The sequence below is a fragment of the Poecile atricapillus genome, chromosome 14, assembly GCF_030490865.1.
Source record: "Poecile atricapillus isolate bPoeAtr1 chromosome 14, bPoeAtr1.hap1, whole genome shotgun sequence".
Lineage (NCBI taxonomy): Eukaryota > Metazoa > Chordata > Aves > Passeriformes > Paridae > Poecile > Poecile atricapillus.
In genome coordinates, this window is record NC_081262.1 from 2,110,913 (window position 1) to 2,127,199 (window position 16,287).

General features: G+C 53.5%; 2 protein-coding genes across 2 annotated transcripts in view; one reads left to right on the forward strand and one right to left on the reverse strand.

Annotated features, from left to right (window-relative positions):
* The first annotated feature begins 1,169 nt into the window (after nt 1-1,169).
* Nucleotides 1,170-11,135, forward strand: NAGPA (N-acetylglucosamine-1-phosphodiester alpha-N-acetylglucosaminidase). Its single transcript, XM_058849650.1, has 10 exons — nt 1,170-1,347; nt 1,595-2,080; nt 4,699-4,838; nt 5,412-5,520; nt 5,751-5,879; nt 6,677-6,885; nt 7,773-7,820; nt 8,892-9,023; nt 9,174-9,234; nt 9,755-11,135. The coding sequence occupies exons 1-10, from the start codon at nt 1,190-1,192 to the stop codon at nt 9,984-9,986; spliced, it is 1,704 nt and encodes a 567-aa protein (XP_058705633.1). The 5' UTR covers nt 1,170-1,189; the 3' UTR covers nt 9,987-11,135.
* Nucleotides 11,136-11,440: 305 nt separating this feature from the next.
* The window catches only part of SEC14L5 (SEC14 like lipid binding 5), a 40,329-nt gene continuing 35,482 nt past the window's right edge, over nt 11,441-16,287 (reverse strand). The window contains exon 17 of the mRNA XM_058849640.1: nt 11,441-15,352. Coding sequence (XP_058705623.1) covers nt 15,247-15,352 — 106 coding nt within the window. The 3' untranslated portion in view covers nt 11,441-15,246. The remainder of the gene's footprint in view (nt 15,353-16,287) is intronic.

The window sequence follows — 16,287 nt, forward strand, 5'->3', positions numbered from 1 at the left end:
TAGCACATATGGAAACTCCTGCAATACAGCCTCAAGTTTGTGGCTCCACAGCCCTGCTCCCAAGGGCACAGGGGTGATACCTGCCCTTGTATCACCTCATTTATGGAATCAAGGCCTGAAGAGAGCTGGAGAGAGACTTTGACAATGTGATAGGACACAGGGAATGGCTTCCCAGTGCCAGAGGGCAGGGATGGATGGGATATTGGGAAGGAATTGTTCCCTGGGAGGGTGGGCAGGCCCTGGCACAGGGTGCCCAGAGAAGCTGTGGCTGCCCCTGGATCCCTGGAAGTGTCCAAGGCCAGGCTGGATGGGGTTTGGAGCAGCCTGGGACAGTGGAAGGTGTCCGTGCCCATGGCTGGGGTTAGCACTGGATGAGCTTTAAGGTCCCTTCTAACCCAAACTGTTCCATGACTCTGTGATTTAATTATTTTAATAATGTATTTGACTTAGACATTACTTGAAAGAGAAAATCCCCCAGTTTGTAAACTGCAGCTCATTTTCATCATCACTCCATTAGCCATGGCATACCACAGAATCCAGCAACAGAAGCTGGATTCAGGATATCCCAGAGCTACCTGAATCTACCATCATTTCCTCAGAGTAGTTATTTTTCCCTTCTAGAAAACGGACACAGTCTTAATTCTCTGAAAGGGGCTGGTGGATCTGCAGCGGCTGTAAGGGCCATGTGTGCTGTGCTGCTCCCACACGCGGGAGTGTCAGAGGTGTTGTGAGGAAAGAGCCGGACCCCCGGCCCGTGTTCCTGTGGGAGCTGTCCCGTGTTCTCGGCCCGTGTCCGGAGCTCTGTCCCGGCTTCCCGGTCCGTGTCCGGAGCTCTGTCCCGGCTTCCCGGCCCGTGTCCGGAGCTCTGTCCCGGGTTCCCGGTCCGTGTCCGGAGCTCTGTCCCGGGTTCCCGGCCCGTGTCCGGAGCTCTGTCCCGGGTTCCCGGCCCGTGTTCCTGTGGGAGCTGTCCCGGGTTCCCGGCCCGTGTCCGGAGCTCTGTCCCGGGTTCCCGGTCCGTGTTCCTGTGGGAGCTCTGTCCCGGGTTCCCGGCCCGTGTTCCTGAGGGAGCTGTCCCGGGTTCCCGGTCCGTGTTCCTGAGGGAGCTGCCCCGGTCCCGGTCCGACGCCCTCCCGGCCCCGCCAGCCGCCAGAGGGCGCTGCCACCGCCCACGCGCCAGGCGCCCGCCAAGATGGCGGCGTGTGGGGCCGCGGGTGCCGCGGGTCCCGGCCGTGCGGGGGTCGGGGCGGGCCCGGCCCCGGGACGGGGATCGGGGCGAGCGGGGGTCGGGACGGCCCTGGCGGCCGCGTTGGCGGTGCTCGGCTTGCTGCAGGTGGCCCGCGGCGCCGGGTGAGTGTCTGGGCACCCCCTGTCCCGGGGCGCGGCCGTGCCCGGCTCCGGGGGCTCCCGGTGCCCTGAGGTCGGGCTGGTGGAGCGGGTGCCGAGCGGGACAGCCGCCCTTGAGCCGCGGTGGGTCACAGCGGGGACGCGGGAGAAGCGGGCCTGGGGTGTCAGCGACGCCGTGCCCACCCAGAGCTGCGCCGCTCTCAGCAGCCCGCGTTTGCGGCCTCGGGACAAGCGGGTGTTGTCATTGCAGGAGCCCCCTCAGCGAGCCTCTGCTGCAGCCCTACCCGCCCCGGCAGCACGGCCCCCGGCACAGCCACCGGCACGTCAGGGACTGCCAGCCCGTCAAATACGGCAACATCACCCACGAAGCGTGGCCCGGCGACAACAGCACGGCCGGCCCGGTGGCTGTCACCAGAACGTTTGTCTCGTACATCCACCCAGAGGGCAGCGACCGCAAGGTGATCTATGGGCACTTCACTTTCGTGAGGAACCCGCTGAGCACCTTCTCTGTGCTGGAGCCGGGCGGTGCCGGCGGCTGCCTGGCTCAACGCAGAGCCACCGTGGAGGAGACTGCAAAACTCAGGAAGTGTCTGGTGGCCCAGAACGGCGGGTACTTTAACATGGAAACTGGAGAGTGCCTTGGGAATGTTGTGAGCGATGGAAAGCTGGTGAGAGACTCTGGAGGCCTACAAAACGCTCAGTTTGGCATCCGGAAAGATGGCACCATGGTGTTTGGGTAAGAGCTGGGGGGTGTTTGGAGAATGCTCTCTAGCCTGAAGACTCTCAGGCATCACTGGGCACAAAGCTCATCCCAGCACTGCCTCTTTGGCCTCCCCAGTTAGAACAGAAGCTCACTTGGAGTGCTGAAGCTGGGGATGTTCTAGCTGTACCTCGTGGAGCTATTTCTGTGGCCCTGGGCTCGTGTCCTAGGATGAAAAGTAGCTCAGTAAGTTATGATCCCCAGCTGCTTAGGTTCCAGTGTCTGCTCTCCCAGTGTGCAGTAGGGACACTGGGTGGGGTGGAAGGGGGGAGGGCTCTGTGTTGACCACAAAAGAGATGCAGAGTGGAGTGTGTGTGCTCTGGTGGCAGTACAGAGAGGCTGGGCTTTGGAAGGGACCTCAGGAGGTGCCTCACCCTGCTCAGCACAGGTTGGATGGCTGCTCAGGGCCATGTCTGGTTGGATTTTGAACATCTCCAAGAATGGAGACTACATCCTCTCTGGGAAAACCTGTGATTGACCATATTAACACTTTTCTGGAACACTTTAAGGGCAGTGACTCCACCACTGCCCTGGGCAGCTGTGTCAGTGCCTGACCACCCTTTCCATTAAGGAATTTTCCCCATATGTAACCTAAACCTCTTCTGGCACAACTTGAGGCCGTTCCCTCTCCTCCTGTCCCTGTTCCCTGGGAGCAGAGCCCAACTCCCCCCGGCTGTCCCCTCCTGTCAGGGAGTTGTGCAGAGCCAGAAGGGCCCCCTGAGCCTCCTTTTCTCCAGGCTGAGCCCCTTTCCCAGCTCCCTCAGCTGCTCCTGCTGCTCCAGCCCCTTGATGTCCTTCCTGTCACGAGGGGCCCAGGACTGTCCCCAGGACTGGAGGTGTCTCAGCACTGCCCAGCACAGGGGATGGTCACTGCCCTGGGCCTGTGGCCACACTGTGGCTGGTCCAGGCCAGGTGCCATTGGCCTCTTGCTCACCAGGGCATGTGGCCCTCCCCAAGCACCTTGAGACAGAAGCTCTGATCACCCTCTGATGAGGAATATTTGACTTAGATATTTGATATTTCCAACACCTCCAGGAGATGCCCTTCCCCAGCAGCAGGAGGATCCTAAAAGTCACAGAAGGGTTCCCAGGACCCTTCTGATGGTCTCAGAAGATGCAGCAGCAACCTGGAAGCTGCATCCTCCACCCTTGTGGTAGCTCACTCCCAGGCCTCAAGAAGGATCCCTGCAAAGCCACACTGAGTGTGCCAAGCCAGGGCTTTATCCTGCAGCCATTCTGACAGCCCTGAGTATCATGGCCTTGGTTTATGTGAGAGAGGGGCTGTGTGGGTCAGTGACATGTCCCTCCTGTGAGGGAGCTTCTGCAGAGGGGACCAGCAGCAATTTCAGAGTCACTGAGTCCTTAACCTCAGCTCTGCCCTGCTGCTCCCCAGCTCTGGCAGGCTGTCCCTGGTAAATGGAGCTGTCGTGGTGTTTGGTGGCTTTGTGCCTTCCAAATCATGATCAGAAAAATAGTTTAGGTGTAAATCATTTTGGCTGTCAGGACAGTGGGGAAAGTTGTTCACAACTTCAGTTTTTCACCCTGCATCATGACCAGCAGGACTCAGTTACCCCACCCTGCAAAGCTGCTGCCGCTCTCTGGGCTGAGTGGGTGAATCCAGGCTTTATAAGCTGTCAGTCCCTGCCCAAACTGTTTTGTAGTTTGATCTATTTTCAGCCATGTTCATGTTGTCTTCTTGTTTCTTTCCCATGGGAAAAGGGAATTAGTTTTGCATATTTTTCCGTTCAGGTATTTACAGTTACACTTTTCTACAAAGCATAAAGCTTTGTTTGCCCACAGTCACGGATACCAAACAAGTAAAAGTTGGGCATCCAGGTCCCACAAGACATCAAAAAAGTCACCTTTAAACCCAAACTCTCTGGCAGAGCACAGCTGTCCAGCTCCAGCCCCTGCTCCCAGCCTCTCAGTTGCAAACATCCCCCAGCAGCAGGCTCTGATGAGGCAGGTGTTCCTCATCACCCTGACTCAGGAGGGAGCAGCATCCCTCGGGAAGCAGCCTGTGGTGACACACAACACCCGAGCATGGAGGTGGCAGCTGAGCAGTCCTTTTGCTGTCTGCAGGAGCAGGGGAACCTCCTTCCCAGATGGAAGGAGCTGGAGCATCCAGTGCAGCTGCAGGCAGGCTGGATGCTGTAGCTCCAAATCTGTTTGGTGTCACATTTTTGGAGAATAGAAGCTGACAGGCAGCAAGATGTTACAGCTGCTTCCACAGATCCCTGAGTATTTGGCAGTGGCTCTGTCCTCGTGTTCTGCCAGGTGTTTTCTGCCCTCGTTACTCTGGCTTGGATCCACTGGCCCCATTGCTGCCATTGCTGGCATTGCTGGCTGTGTTGTTTCAGGCACAGTGGCCTGGGACCATCATTAGCTGTAGGTTTGTGCAGAAGAACAGAGAACAGGGGCTGCTCTGGCTGCTAAATGATGTTTCACGCTGCTTGACCCCTGGTTCTGGATGTCGCTATCCTTCATTCTGCCTCCTTCTGCCCTTCTCCCTGCTTCAGGAGCCTGCTGGCAGCAGGAGAGGCTTTAACATGACATGCTGTGACTGTGGGTAACCCTCCTGCCCTCTGTTCCTAGTTACCTGTCTGAGGAGGATGTCCTGGATCAATCAAACCCTTTTGTGCAGCTTGTCAGTGGGGTGGTTTGGCTGCTGAGGAATGGAGAGGTGTACATCAACCAGAGCCGGGCGGCCGAGTGTGGTGACACTCAAACCACAGGTAAATATTGTGGGGCCTGGCTTCAGCCTGGCCATGGATTGTCCTCCTGGGACTCTTGGGAGAAGGGGCACTTAAGAAGTCCAACTTTCATAGAATCATGGAATAGTTTGGGTTGGAAGGACCTTAAAGACCATCTTATTCCACACCACTCCCATGGGCAGGGACACCTTCCACCATTCCAGGTTGCTCCAAGCCCTGTCCAGCCTGGCCTTGGACACTTGCAGGGATCCAGGGGCAGCCACAGCTTCTCTGGGCACCCTGTGCCAGGGCCTCTCCACCCTCCCAGGGAAGAATTCCTATCCTGTCTAACCTGTCCAGAGAAATTCAAAGCATGTGCCTCTTACAGGAGTTTAAAGCCAAGGGATTGTGAGTCCCCTGCTTTGTCTCTGTGCCTGACAAAATCTTAATCAAGAGTACTTTTGTAGGGCTTGGATGAGCAAGGGGAGCCCGGGCTGTGCTCTCACTGTGTTTCAGTTCAGATGAGGCCCTTGCTGGGAGCCCTTTCACAGACAGATGTGTCTTAACAGCCCATTCTGTCCCCCAGCTGAGTGTGAATTGTTCCCTGTCCTGCAGGAACCTTCGACAGGTTCATCAATGTCATCTCAGCCAGGACTGCGGTGGGACACGACCGTCAGGGCCAGCTGGTCTTGGTTCATGTGGATGGACAGACAGAATCCAGAGGGTGAGGGCTGGGGTAAGGTCTTAAATTCCTGGGACTGGAGGGACACTGCAAATGTCAGGGACATGTTTTAAGGCAGAGGCTTGCAGAGCTCAGGAGAGCCAGAAAAGGCTCACCCAGCCCTCCTGAGGGTGCTTGGGATGGGAGAGCTTCCCCTTCCACCACACAGAGAACAAGCTCCTGATCCAACAGCTTCACTGAAGGCAAATCAGCAAACAACCTCTGCTTTGCAGGGTCAACCTGTGGGAAATGGCAGAGTTCCTGAAGCAGCAGGGAGTCATCAACGCTATCAACCTGGATGGTGGAGGCTCTGCCACGCTGGTGCTGAACGGGACCCTGGCCAACTACCCCTCTGAGCACTGGTAGGTGCTGCTGCCTTGTGCCCAGGGCTGCCCCCGGGCCTTGCAGCTCCTGTCAGGGTGCAGAGCCCAGCCCCATGCCCTGGCCTGCCTGGAAGGGCACAGCAAAGGCAGCTGACAGGATCTGCTGGAGAGAGCAGCTCTAGAACTTAAAGAGATTGAGTGGCTCCATGTTTTTTTCCACTTAGTCATCCAGGATTAAAACTGAGCTGGTTCCAGACAGGCAGCAAAGCTGTGGCTTTGACTGAGTAGCTGATGTGGGAATCGGATAAGGCAGCAGCTCTTAGTCTGGGAGATTCAGAGCTGCACATCCATGGGAATTAGCAGAGATCTGTCAGCAGCTTATTATTATGGAAGAGAAACATTGACTGGGAGACCCTGCCCTTCCTCACTGGGGGGAATCTAAAGAATATTTTGTTTTAAATTCAACTTTTACCCAGTTCTGACTGTAAACATGAAGGGATTTAACATTCAGTTGCCATAACTACAGTGATATAATTTATATCAAAGCAAAAAACATTCATGAAAACGTCTGCTGGATGCCAAAATGAGGGAAGCTGGGACTGCTTTAAGGGAGACTGTGTTGCTTCTGTAATTCCATGTTTGAAATGATACCTATCAGATGGGATTTATAACTCAGTTAAAACATTGACTCCAATGTGGTTTTGTTATTGTATTTTCCCAGTATTAATGTTCCCATTTGCCAGTGTGGATCAGGAGGAAATCTCTGGGACGGCTGTTGGGTTGGGCTGGGCAGGGCAGTGCTGGCTCAGCTCACGCTGTCCCCTGTGCTGTCCCAGCTCCTTTGACAGCATGTGGCGGTGTCCCCGGAGCATCTCCACGGTGGTGTGTGTGCACGAGCCGGGCTGTGACCCCCCCGACTGCAGCGGCCACGGGCTCTGCGTGGCCGGCCAGTGCCACTGCCACGGCCCCTTCTGGGCAGGTCCTGCCTGCGACACCCTGGACTGCGGCCCTGCCAACTGCAGCCTGCACGGCGTCTGCAGCGCCTGTGAGTCCCTGCGGGCTGACAGCGAGGGGCGCTGCAGGGAGAGCACGGCCTGGCCTGTGCATCCCTGGGGAATAGCCCTGGGGAATAGCCCTGGGGAATAGCCCTGGGGAATAGCCCTGGGCAATAGCCCTGGGGAATATCCCTGGGGAATAGCCCTGGGGAATAGCCCTGGGGAATAGCCCTGGGGAATATCCCACCTGCCTGCCGGGTATCCCTGGGGGGGTGGGGCTGCTTGCTTCCCCTCTCCTGATCAGAACACCTTGCCTTGAGGAGCTGGCAGCAGGGCTGGGCTGGGGCTTGGGGCTGGCTGTGTGCAAGCTCTGTGCCTCGGTTTCCCTTTCTGCCCCAGGGTTGTGCTCTGGGTTTCTTGTGAGGCTGCTGATGGGCAGGGCTGTGTGTTACGCTGTGTGACAACAGCTGCTTCTGTCCCCTCCCCTTACTGTTCCTTCTTCACTTGCCTTTCCTACTTCATAGCTTTTACAAGTGTGCAGTTGCTGCTTTTCTATGAATCTGAACCTAGGGATTGCTGGAATGGCTGCCCCCAGCTTCTGCCCCTTGTGCCCAGTCCCATTACCCTCTTCCTGTCCTCCTGACTCTTGTTCAAGCGTGTCCCAGTGCAGTGGCTGGGCAGAGCTTGGTGGGTACAGGTGTAGCTGACCCAGAGCTGATCCCAGGGAATGCCATCAGCAGGGATTCTGCTGCATTTGGCAGCTGGGGAGGGGGGTGTGTGTGAGCCCACCCTTTGTGTGAGCACAGGTTTCTCCTCTGGGGGTTTGCTGGCAGGGGTGAGAGGTCACCTCAAGAGGCAGAGGCTCCTAATTTCAAGTCCTTGCTGCTTGCAAGTGTTTTTTTGCTGTCAGTAATGCCTGTTGCATGTGTTTGCACAGCTGGATGCCTGTGTGACGCCGGCTGGACTGGCAGCAACTGCACTGAAGGTAAATACTGACTGCTACTCCACTGGCTCTTCACAGCCTGGGAGAGGGGACTGGGAACCACTTTCCAGCAGCTGCCTGCCCCAGGGGAGCAGGGAAGGGAAAGGCCACCCCGTGGGCTGGGCTGCTCTTTTCTGGCAGTGTGAGTTTAATTGCAGCTGGAGCATCTACAATTGGCTTGGTGTGGGACACTCAAGCCCTTGCTCCTTGTTCAGGGCACACATTCAGCTCATTGCTGAGCATCCCTGCACATCCTGAGCTGTGGCTGAGTGCTGGGATTGCTCACCTCTGCCCCAGAGCTCTTCTGGGCCTGCCTGTCCTACCCAAATGGGCTAAAAAGGAGAGGAAGGAGCAGAAAGGAAAGAGGAATTTGCTTCAGCAACAGAAAATTGTGGATTCCTGGTTAGTGTCAGCCCCAAAGAACTGCATTATTTTCTGACAGCCCTTAAGTGGGCACAAAATATCCCCTGCTCCAGGGCCCATGCTGTAGCCCATGCTTCAGGTGCTGCAGGTCAGTGCCTGTGGAATGTTCCAGAGGGCTGTCCTGCCATCTCACTCTCGCTCTCCTTGTGCCAGTGCTAGCAGAGCTGGCCCTGTTCTGCCTCATGTAACCACTCCAGGCTCCCCTGTATCTGAGTGAATGAGTTTATTACAGTGGGGTCTGAGCTTCCTGGCTGGCTGATTCTGTCAGTGATGTTCTGCTCCAGCCTGGGAACACTGAGCCAATCCCATCCCAGAGATGCTGCCCAGAGCAGCTGTGGCTGCCCCTGGATCCCTGGAAGTGTCCAAGGCCAGGTTGGATGGGGCTTGGGGCATAGAGGAAGGTGTCCCTGCCCATGGCAGGGGGTTGGAGCAAGATGAGCTTTAAACTCCCTTCCAACTCCAACCATTCCATGATTCCATGATCCCAGTTTTACACAATCCCCTCTGGGGCACACCAAAGAGCAGCCCTGAACTCCCAGCATGGTGCTCCCAGGCTGCTGCAGGCTCAGCTGAGCTGAGGGAGCTGCAGCCACAGCCTCAGAGCAGGTGGAGCTTTGGCAATGACCAATCCCTTTGTGATCCCATCCCCAGAGTGTCCCCTGGGCTGGTTTGGGCCGAGCTGCCAGAGCCGCTGTGCGTGTGACCACTCGTGTCCCTGTGACCCCGAGACGGGCAGCTGCAACATCAGCCAGCACGGGGCACTGCAGGACCGCTTACACAGAGGTACCGACTGCAGGGGCTGGGCTTTGGGAAACAGCTGGGAGAGTACCTTTAGTGAATAATGGTGTTTGCATAGTCACAAGCTCTGCTTAACTTTGCTCTTCTTAGTGGAATTTTAAACCCTGCCCCACCTTTCTTCCCTCTGTTTTCCAGCTGGACAGTGTTTGGTTTCCCAGAAAAAAGAAAAGAGCAAAGAAAAATTCTCTCTGTCAGAGTAAGTGTGTGGTGCTCACTGTGCACCTCAAGGGCTGTCACAGAGCATGGGGGGGTGTTCAGTCTGCTCAGGAGGGGCGTCCTCACTCTCCACAACCCCCTCACAGGAGGGGACAGCCAGGGGGTCGGGCTGTGCTCCCAGGAACAGGGACAGGACAAGGGGAAATGGCCTCAAGTTGTGCCAGGAGAGGTTTAGTTTGGATATTGGGGAAATTCCTTCTTGGAAAGGATGGTCAGGCCCTGGTACAGGGTGCCCAGGGAGGTGGTGGAGTCCCCATCCCTGGGGGCATTTAGAAGCTGTGTGGATGTGGCAGTTGGGGACATGGGTAAGTGGTGGCCTTGGCACTGTTAATGGTTGGACTCGATCTTGGAGGGCTTTTCCAACCTGAACGATTCCCTGGTTCTCTCCTGCCTGAGAGCAGGGCCAGAAGCTTGGGAACACAGAGAAGGGACAATCCTCTGCACAGTGGGCACGTGTGCCACAGGTGAGCTGTTGGTGATGTGATTTGTGTGTCCCACAGAAGCTGGTGGCTGTCCCTGAGCTCTGCCTTGGCTCTGCTGCTTGTGCTGAGTGTCCTGGGGAACGTGGGGCTGGCGCTGCGGGGGCGGCAGCACCAGGACCGGGACTATCGCTACCTCCCCCTGAGGGACATCAACGGGGACACCCCTCACAGCCCCACCTCTGCTGCCTGGGACCAGGAGGATGTTCAGGAGCCTGAGGACACTCAGGAGCCAAACCAGGAGTTCCTTTAGAGTCATGGATGGGATGAGGTATTTCACCCTGCATTGCCCCTCAGCACCGACTGGGACTGGGGCTGTTCCCACTGCAAGCCTCAAACTGCTGTCTGAGGAACCTCAGCCCAAGAACTGCCCTGTTGGGGCTGTGGTTTCCTTTCCTCTGCTGCCCCAGCACCCAGAACTGCAGCATTAGGGGATGCAGGACATCCCTTGGGTCAGGGAATTCCACAGCTGCAGGTTCCAGAGGGGCTGGTTCCTCCCAAAACTTGAGTGAAACAGGTGAGGGATGCAAGTTACAGGTACTTCAGAAAGATCCCTGCTCACCCAAGCAGTGCTTTTTAAGATGCAAGTTAAACTGCCTCTAGTACAAAGCTGGGCTTAAGGGTATTACAGTCAATGTGTGCCCTTCCTTGCTAAGCTCAGATTTTAATCAGAAAAGTGACAAAAAGTTCTAAAATGTTGAAGCAGTTGCAGCAGCCAGTGCCAGCAGAGCCCTCCTCTCCCAGCCACGCAGGGTTGTGACAGCCCAGTGCAGGGCTGGAGTGTTGTCTGACCAATCCTCAGGCCAGAGCAGCCCCAGAGGGTGATGAGTGCTGTGTTTTGGGGCAGCTCCTGCAGCACAGCACCACAAAAAGCTCTGCCAGGTCCCAGGTTCCATTTGTGCATCTGTCCAACTCCCAGGGGCCAAAGGCTCTGCTCGGCTCCGTGGGCACTGACAGAGCCTGGAGCTGTTCCTGTGGGGAGGGGCACAGACAGGGACAGCCTGGCAGGGCTGGCATGACACAGACTGGGCTGCCCTGCCCCAGCTGGGCACTCCTCAGAGGGACCAGCAAGATCTCCAGCCCCGTCAGGATCCTCAGCACCTCCTCTGGGAATCTGGGACACACCCTTGCACAGTTACTTGAAAACAGTGAGTTTGCTTCCCTGTGAGGGAAGACCCAGCCTTGGACGAGCCCCTTGGATGCTGCAGAGGGGTGAGAGCCTGTCTGAGCCCCACACATTTTTATGCATTCACTCCCTTTTTACCTCTCCAAGTAAAGGATGTGTGATTTCTGTGCCAGTGTTGGCATCAAATCAGCCTGTAACCAAGAGACTCTATTTTTCTATGATTTACAGAACGTTATTTGAAACTTGAATAAAGTCTATTAGTGCTATGTGCCTGAAGCTCAGAATTTGTGATGTGCAGCTGCAGAAGGAGCTGATCCTTTCCCAGTTTAAGCTCAGCCACCCAGTGGAACGCAGGGGCTCTTTTATTTTTAATAACACCCACACTGCAGGATGTGCTAGGAAACTAAGCAAAAGATGCTGATACTGTAGAAAAAAGCCCAAATGTTTTAGTTAAAAAGTAGCAAAGAGTGAATAGGAGCCTTACTTCTACTTCTGGGGGCAAGAGAGCAGCACACAGGCTTCAATTTTAATTGTCCTGCAATTTCAACAATTTGAAATCAATAGTTTGAATCAAACAAGTCCACATGTTCTCAGAGATGTTTTATTTCTCACATACCCAAAAGTACAGCTCTACCAGGACCCACAAACACCAGCACTGGAGGACATCTGTTATTTCAGTGCCCTGCAGTGGGCTTTTACAGGAGGTTTGGGGGTTTTGGCTGAGAAAAATTAAAATTTCAATGTATAAAACCAAAGCCAGCTGCAAAGGAAAGTACTGCTAAAAAACTTAATTAATGCCCATTTAATACACGTGTAACTGAGAGCTTGGAAGTGGGCGTCGGTGTCACTAAAATCCAGTAAATGTGACTTGACTCCAATTTCATCTTCCAAGAGAGAAATAATCAGATATAAGGAGCATCACAAATGTGTTGGAGGAATATTAAAGTTAATTGCATGCAGGAATCTTTGACAGCTGCTGTCAAGTAAGTCCCTAATAGCTGTTCCTTGCATTAATTGCTCACAGTGCAAACATTTGGGATATTAAAGCAGTGTGAGTTTATAAAATGCCTTTTGAAATGAGGGATTCCCTGCCTGGAGCCTCAGCCCCAGCAGCTTCCCAGCCCAGTGTGGTGGACAGCTGGGCTTGCCACTTCCTACTGGGAATTGCCAGTGGATTGTGGCATTTTCAAAGCCTTTTGCCAATAAAGCAAACTGGGATTACAAATTGTTACTCACAGTTCCTGGAAGGGAAGGGACAGAAGTGAGCTGGCTGAGCAGAGGAACACAGCTGCCTCTCAGTCACTCAGGATTCCCTGGCCGGGGGTGAGTGTTGGGAATTCTGTTCTGAGGAAGGACGGGGCTGCTCCGGTGCCTCCCTGGGAGAGCCCCAGTGGCGGCTCTCAGCGCTCCCCTGGCACCCAGCAGAGGTGACACAGCTCAGCCCTTCTCCTTCAGCAGGGACAAAGCCCTCTTCACACCAGAGAGCAGCAGAATGGCTCAGGATTGTGCCCTGAATGGCAGCTGAGGCCAGCCACCATCCATCCTCACACTCTGTTTGCCCTTCCCTGCCCTGGGACAGAGCCCAGGGAATGGGGCAAACCCAGAGAGTTTCATCCCTGGGAATGAAGGTGTCACACTTGGCTGTATTTAACTGCAACCTCTGGCACAGCATCCTGCACTCCCCCAGCACCACGAGACACCACAGCAGCTCTGAGGTAGGTGTTGTGTTTGCATAGGGAACATCTGAACCAGGGACAGCCCCAATTTCCTGGGAGCCAGTTTTTAATTAGCAGCTCCTTCCCTGCACACAGCCCGAGCTCATTGGCCTCGCTGCAGAGCAGGGAGGGAGCAGGAAGGGCTTTGCTGCATCACCCAAAATGAGGCCACAGCCCAAGGTTGTGGCTTAGGAGATTTCTGAGGATCCAGGACCCCTCCCAGACTCAGCCCACTGTGAAGAAAACTCTGAGTTTATTTTCTAAAGCGCATTGATGTCGTCTGAGGGAGGAAAAAGGCGATGTAGAAGAATTCTGTGTTTCTGGTATCTGCAGTTCACAAGGTCAGGTTTAAAAAGCACAGCACAGCATCCAGGCTGTTGCTCCCTTTCTCCTGTTAACATTCAGGAGGAAAAGGAAAAAAAAAATCCTGGATCATTTAAACTGGTTTCAAAGTAAATTGTGAGGTGGGATAAATCAGGCAGTCTTGCCAAAGAGAGGTCACAAGCTGCTTCACAGACCTGTGCCATGATCTCTGATGGGCAGAGGAATGGTCCTGCCAAGGGACAAGAGGAAAAACTGGGATTGGGATATCCCCAGAGCCAGGAACACCCTGTGGAACCAGCCCTTGACCTCACTCTTCAGAGACTGACCAAGTTCCAGGTGCTTCACTGACAAAAGTTAAACACCCAAAACTTCTGGTGGGCAGAAAACAGCATATCCCACATTTCAAAATAAAATTAAAAAAAACAGGGCAAAGGAAGCAATTCTTACCCAGAGCAAACCCAGGGAACAGGAATGTTGCCACTGTAGGATGTGAGCAACCATGTGAGAAAGGAAAGCAAAATCCTGAAACAGCACAGGGGGGACAGGGCTGGGTTTGCTCCTGGGGCTTTGGGAATCTGTTTCTAGAACCAGATTTTATTGTGGGTCAAGGATTTCCCATGAGGGATACACACATGCACTTTTTCTTCCAGAATTCCTGACTTTCCAGAGGAAAGGTGGTATTTGTCCTTCTTTATCAGATGCCAGTTATGCTGAGATGCCAGAGAAAAAAGTTTCATTTGCCTAGGAGAAATATTAAAGTCTATGGAACAAATGAGAATTGGAAATCAGAACTTTCCTGAGCTCTACATAACCAAATTACCTGTTCACAGGGAGAGATGCAAGGTGGACAGTGATTCCCTTGGCTCCAATCCTTTAAAAACCCCACCAAACAACTGAAAACCGTGTCAAGTTCTTTGTCTCTCATTGTCCCAAATATTTTGGTTCTCTTCTCCTTTGGCAGAGCCTGGTGCTTCAAAAGCATTGATTACAAAAAGCAGGGTAGGAAGGAATAACTTCACAGATTCCTGAATAAAAACTTGCTGAGTATTTGACACCTGCTCTCCTTTTTTTTTCACCTGGACAAGAACATGGGTAACTTTGCTCCCCAACCTGACTAAAGGAACAATCAAAGTTTAGGGACAAACATGGCATTTTTGGTGTGTAGGAAGACGGTGCCTCTTCATGACAACTCCTGAACTCAGTCCTTGTTTCTTAATCCTAAAAAACTGCCCAAAAAAAGCACTGGACTCTCACCTTTCTTTGCAAGGAAGGTGACACAGCCCTTATTCCAATGCAGCCCTTTTGCAAGAACATGCAGTGATCACAAAGATCAGGACCCAAGCAGAAAGACTGCTTGGGATTGAAGACAATCAGTTATTCCTTTCTAAAACAAAGTTCATCCCATTAAAAAAGGTGACTGTATTTAATAAATAGTCATTTCTGACATTATAAATAAGTTAAGAATTAATTTAAAATAAGCTAGTATAGAATAAATAGGCTCCAGTAAGTGCTTACATACATACACTCCTCTCTGAAAGGTTTCAAGTGAGCTCATGTTTAAAAGAAGCGAGTGCTGTAATACTGCCAGAAAATCTTGTGCCTTCAGGAAATCAAATATTGCTTTTCTTAGCCCTTTAGTATTGGATTCAGTTCCCATCCACTTAGGAATGGGACAGACCTACTCATTATTGCTGTAAACCTGAGTAAAAAGAATCAATAGTTTGGAAGATGCCACTCACTGGAGGCAGATTCAATGCCTGAAATTTCTAAAAAAAAAAAATTTTGACTTTGTTTCTTAGCAGGGTTAAAAAAATCCAACACATTTCCCAGAGCATCCTGCCAGACCAGAAGAAGTTTTTGGTCTGGCCTGGAAGTGATTTCTGAACTGTCCTACCTGTAACCAGGTGTTGGCAGTTCCTTCCAAGGCCCTGCCCCTGGAATGCCCACTTGACTGTCTAGTGTGGGACCAGTACCCTGTGGGCACCCAGGACATTCCCTTAGTTTTGCCACCCAAGAATTATCTAAAGGTCCAACAGGTAAGGCAACATCAGCCTCTTCTGTGGGAAAAGGACCGATGGGAAGAGCCCTTTGGAGTGGAGTGGAACGGATTCCTGCAAACTCACAGGCACCCAAAATCCAAGGTGGTGACGGAGGCTACTGAGAAGGAGGCAGCTGACCCAAAACTCCTAAAGCTGCCCTTGGAATTTCAGTTTTTGCAGTTGAAGCAGCTCCCAGAGACCTCTCTGTGTCCAAATGGCTGTGACTGCCCCGAGGCTCAGCCCTGGAGCTCTTTGGTTTGGGGCTGGAGCAGCCCCGGGGGTCCCCCTGCTGCTGAAGCCTTGGCTCTGCTATCTGGAGAGGTGGGAGCTGCTCCGGGACTGGCTGGAAGATGTGGTGACTCCACTCAGCTGGGAAAAGCCGCTGTTGCAAGATTCCAGGCTCGACATGGATCCCCTGGGATGGGACAGAACAGATGAGCTGTTAGGAAGGCAGCAATTAAGGGACAGCTATTCCTCCCACAGATCAGCTCCCCCTCTCCACCACTTGCACAAGTGCTTTTTGGCCCATCATTTCCCACCTGCTCTCTAAGAATCTCCGTGTCATGATGAAAAATTAATCGGTCAGAGACATTTTTTCCCAGTTACAGATATTATCCCTTGTCTCAGACCACTGTTCTGGGGAAGGGGACACAGCTGGAGCCTCTGGGAACTGTCCCTGAGGAGAAAAACCTCCAGAGCACTCCAAAGGCAGCCTTGTAAACCCAAGGACTCCAGGTTGCTGAACAGCAGAGTTCCAACTCAGCTCCTCCTGCCAAAAGCAGGAGGAAAAGCTCAGGAAGAGCCCCAAGGAACAAGCATGACTGGAGTGAGGCATTTCTGCTGCTCTGAGCCCACAGGACCTGGCCAGGTCACACCTCAAGCTCACCACCTTCCAGTCTGTTCTGCCCAATGCTCCCTCCAGCTCCAGGGAAGGCTCAAGGACTTGCACAGAGCTCAGATTAACAGGAGATGGGATTGAAGGAGGAGGCCAGGCACACCCTGCCAAGGCTGGCTGTTCACCTGTTCAGAACTGCTCATCCTTCTCAAGTGCCAAACAAAATCATCTGGGGGAAATAGCCCAGCTGATATTTAAAGTACTCCAAAAGCAACTTCTCAAAATATTCCTTCTGGAATTTAAAACCTTCTGCTCTTCAGGCAGCTGCAAGTAAGGCCCAAAGCACAAATTCCACTGGTGGACACAGAGTCAAGGGAATCTACAGCACCAGAGGAGATTGGTTGCATAAAATGCCACCAATTTTGTGTGCACCCACCTGTCAGTGAAACACACCCCATGGGGGTCTCTGATATCCACGTGTTTAACTCACACTCAGTGCAACTTGTAGTAAACCC

What these genes read in the sequence shown, in the direction of transcription:
- NAGPA (XM_058849650.1), top strand. Translation starts at nt 1,190, where the DNA reads ATGGCGGCGTGTGGGGCCGCGGGTGCCGCGGGTCCCGGCCGTGCGGGG. An exon ending in GATGGCACCATGGTGTTTGG is followed by an intron (nt 2,081 to 4,698) that starts GTAAGAGCTGGG and finishes CTCTGTTCCTAG; the next exon opens with TTACCTGTCTGAGGAGGATG. An exon ending in GAAAAATTCTCTCTGTCAGA is followed by an intron (nt 9,235 to 9,754) that starts GTAAGTGTGTGG and finishes TGTGTCCCACAG; the next exon opens with AAGCTGGTGGCTGTCCCTGA.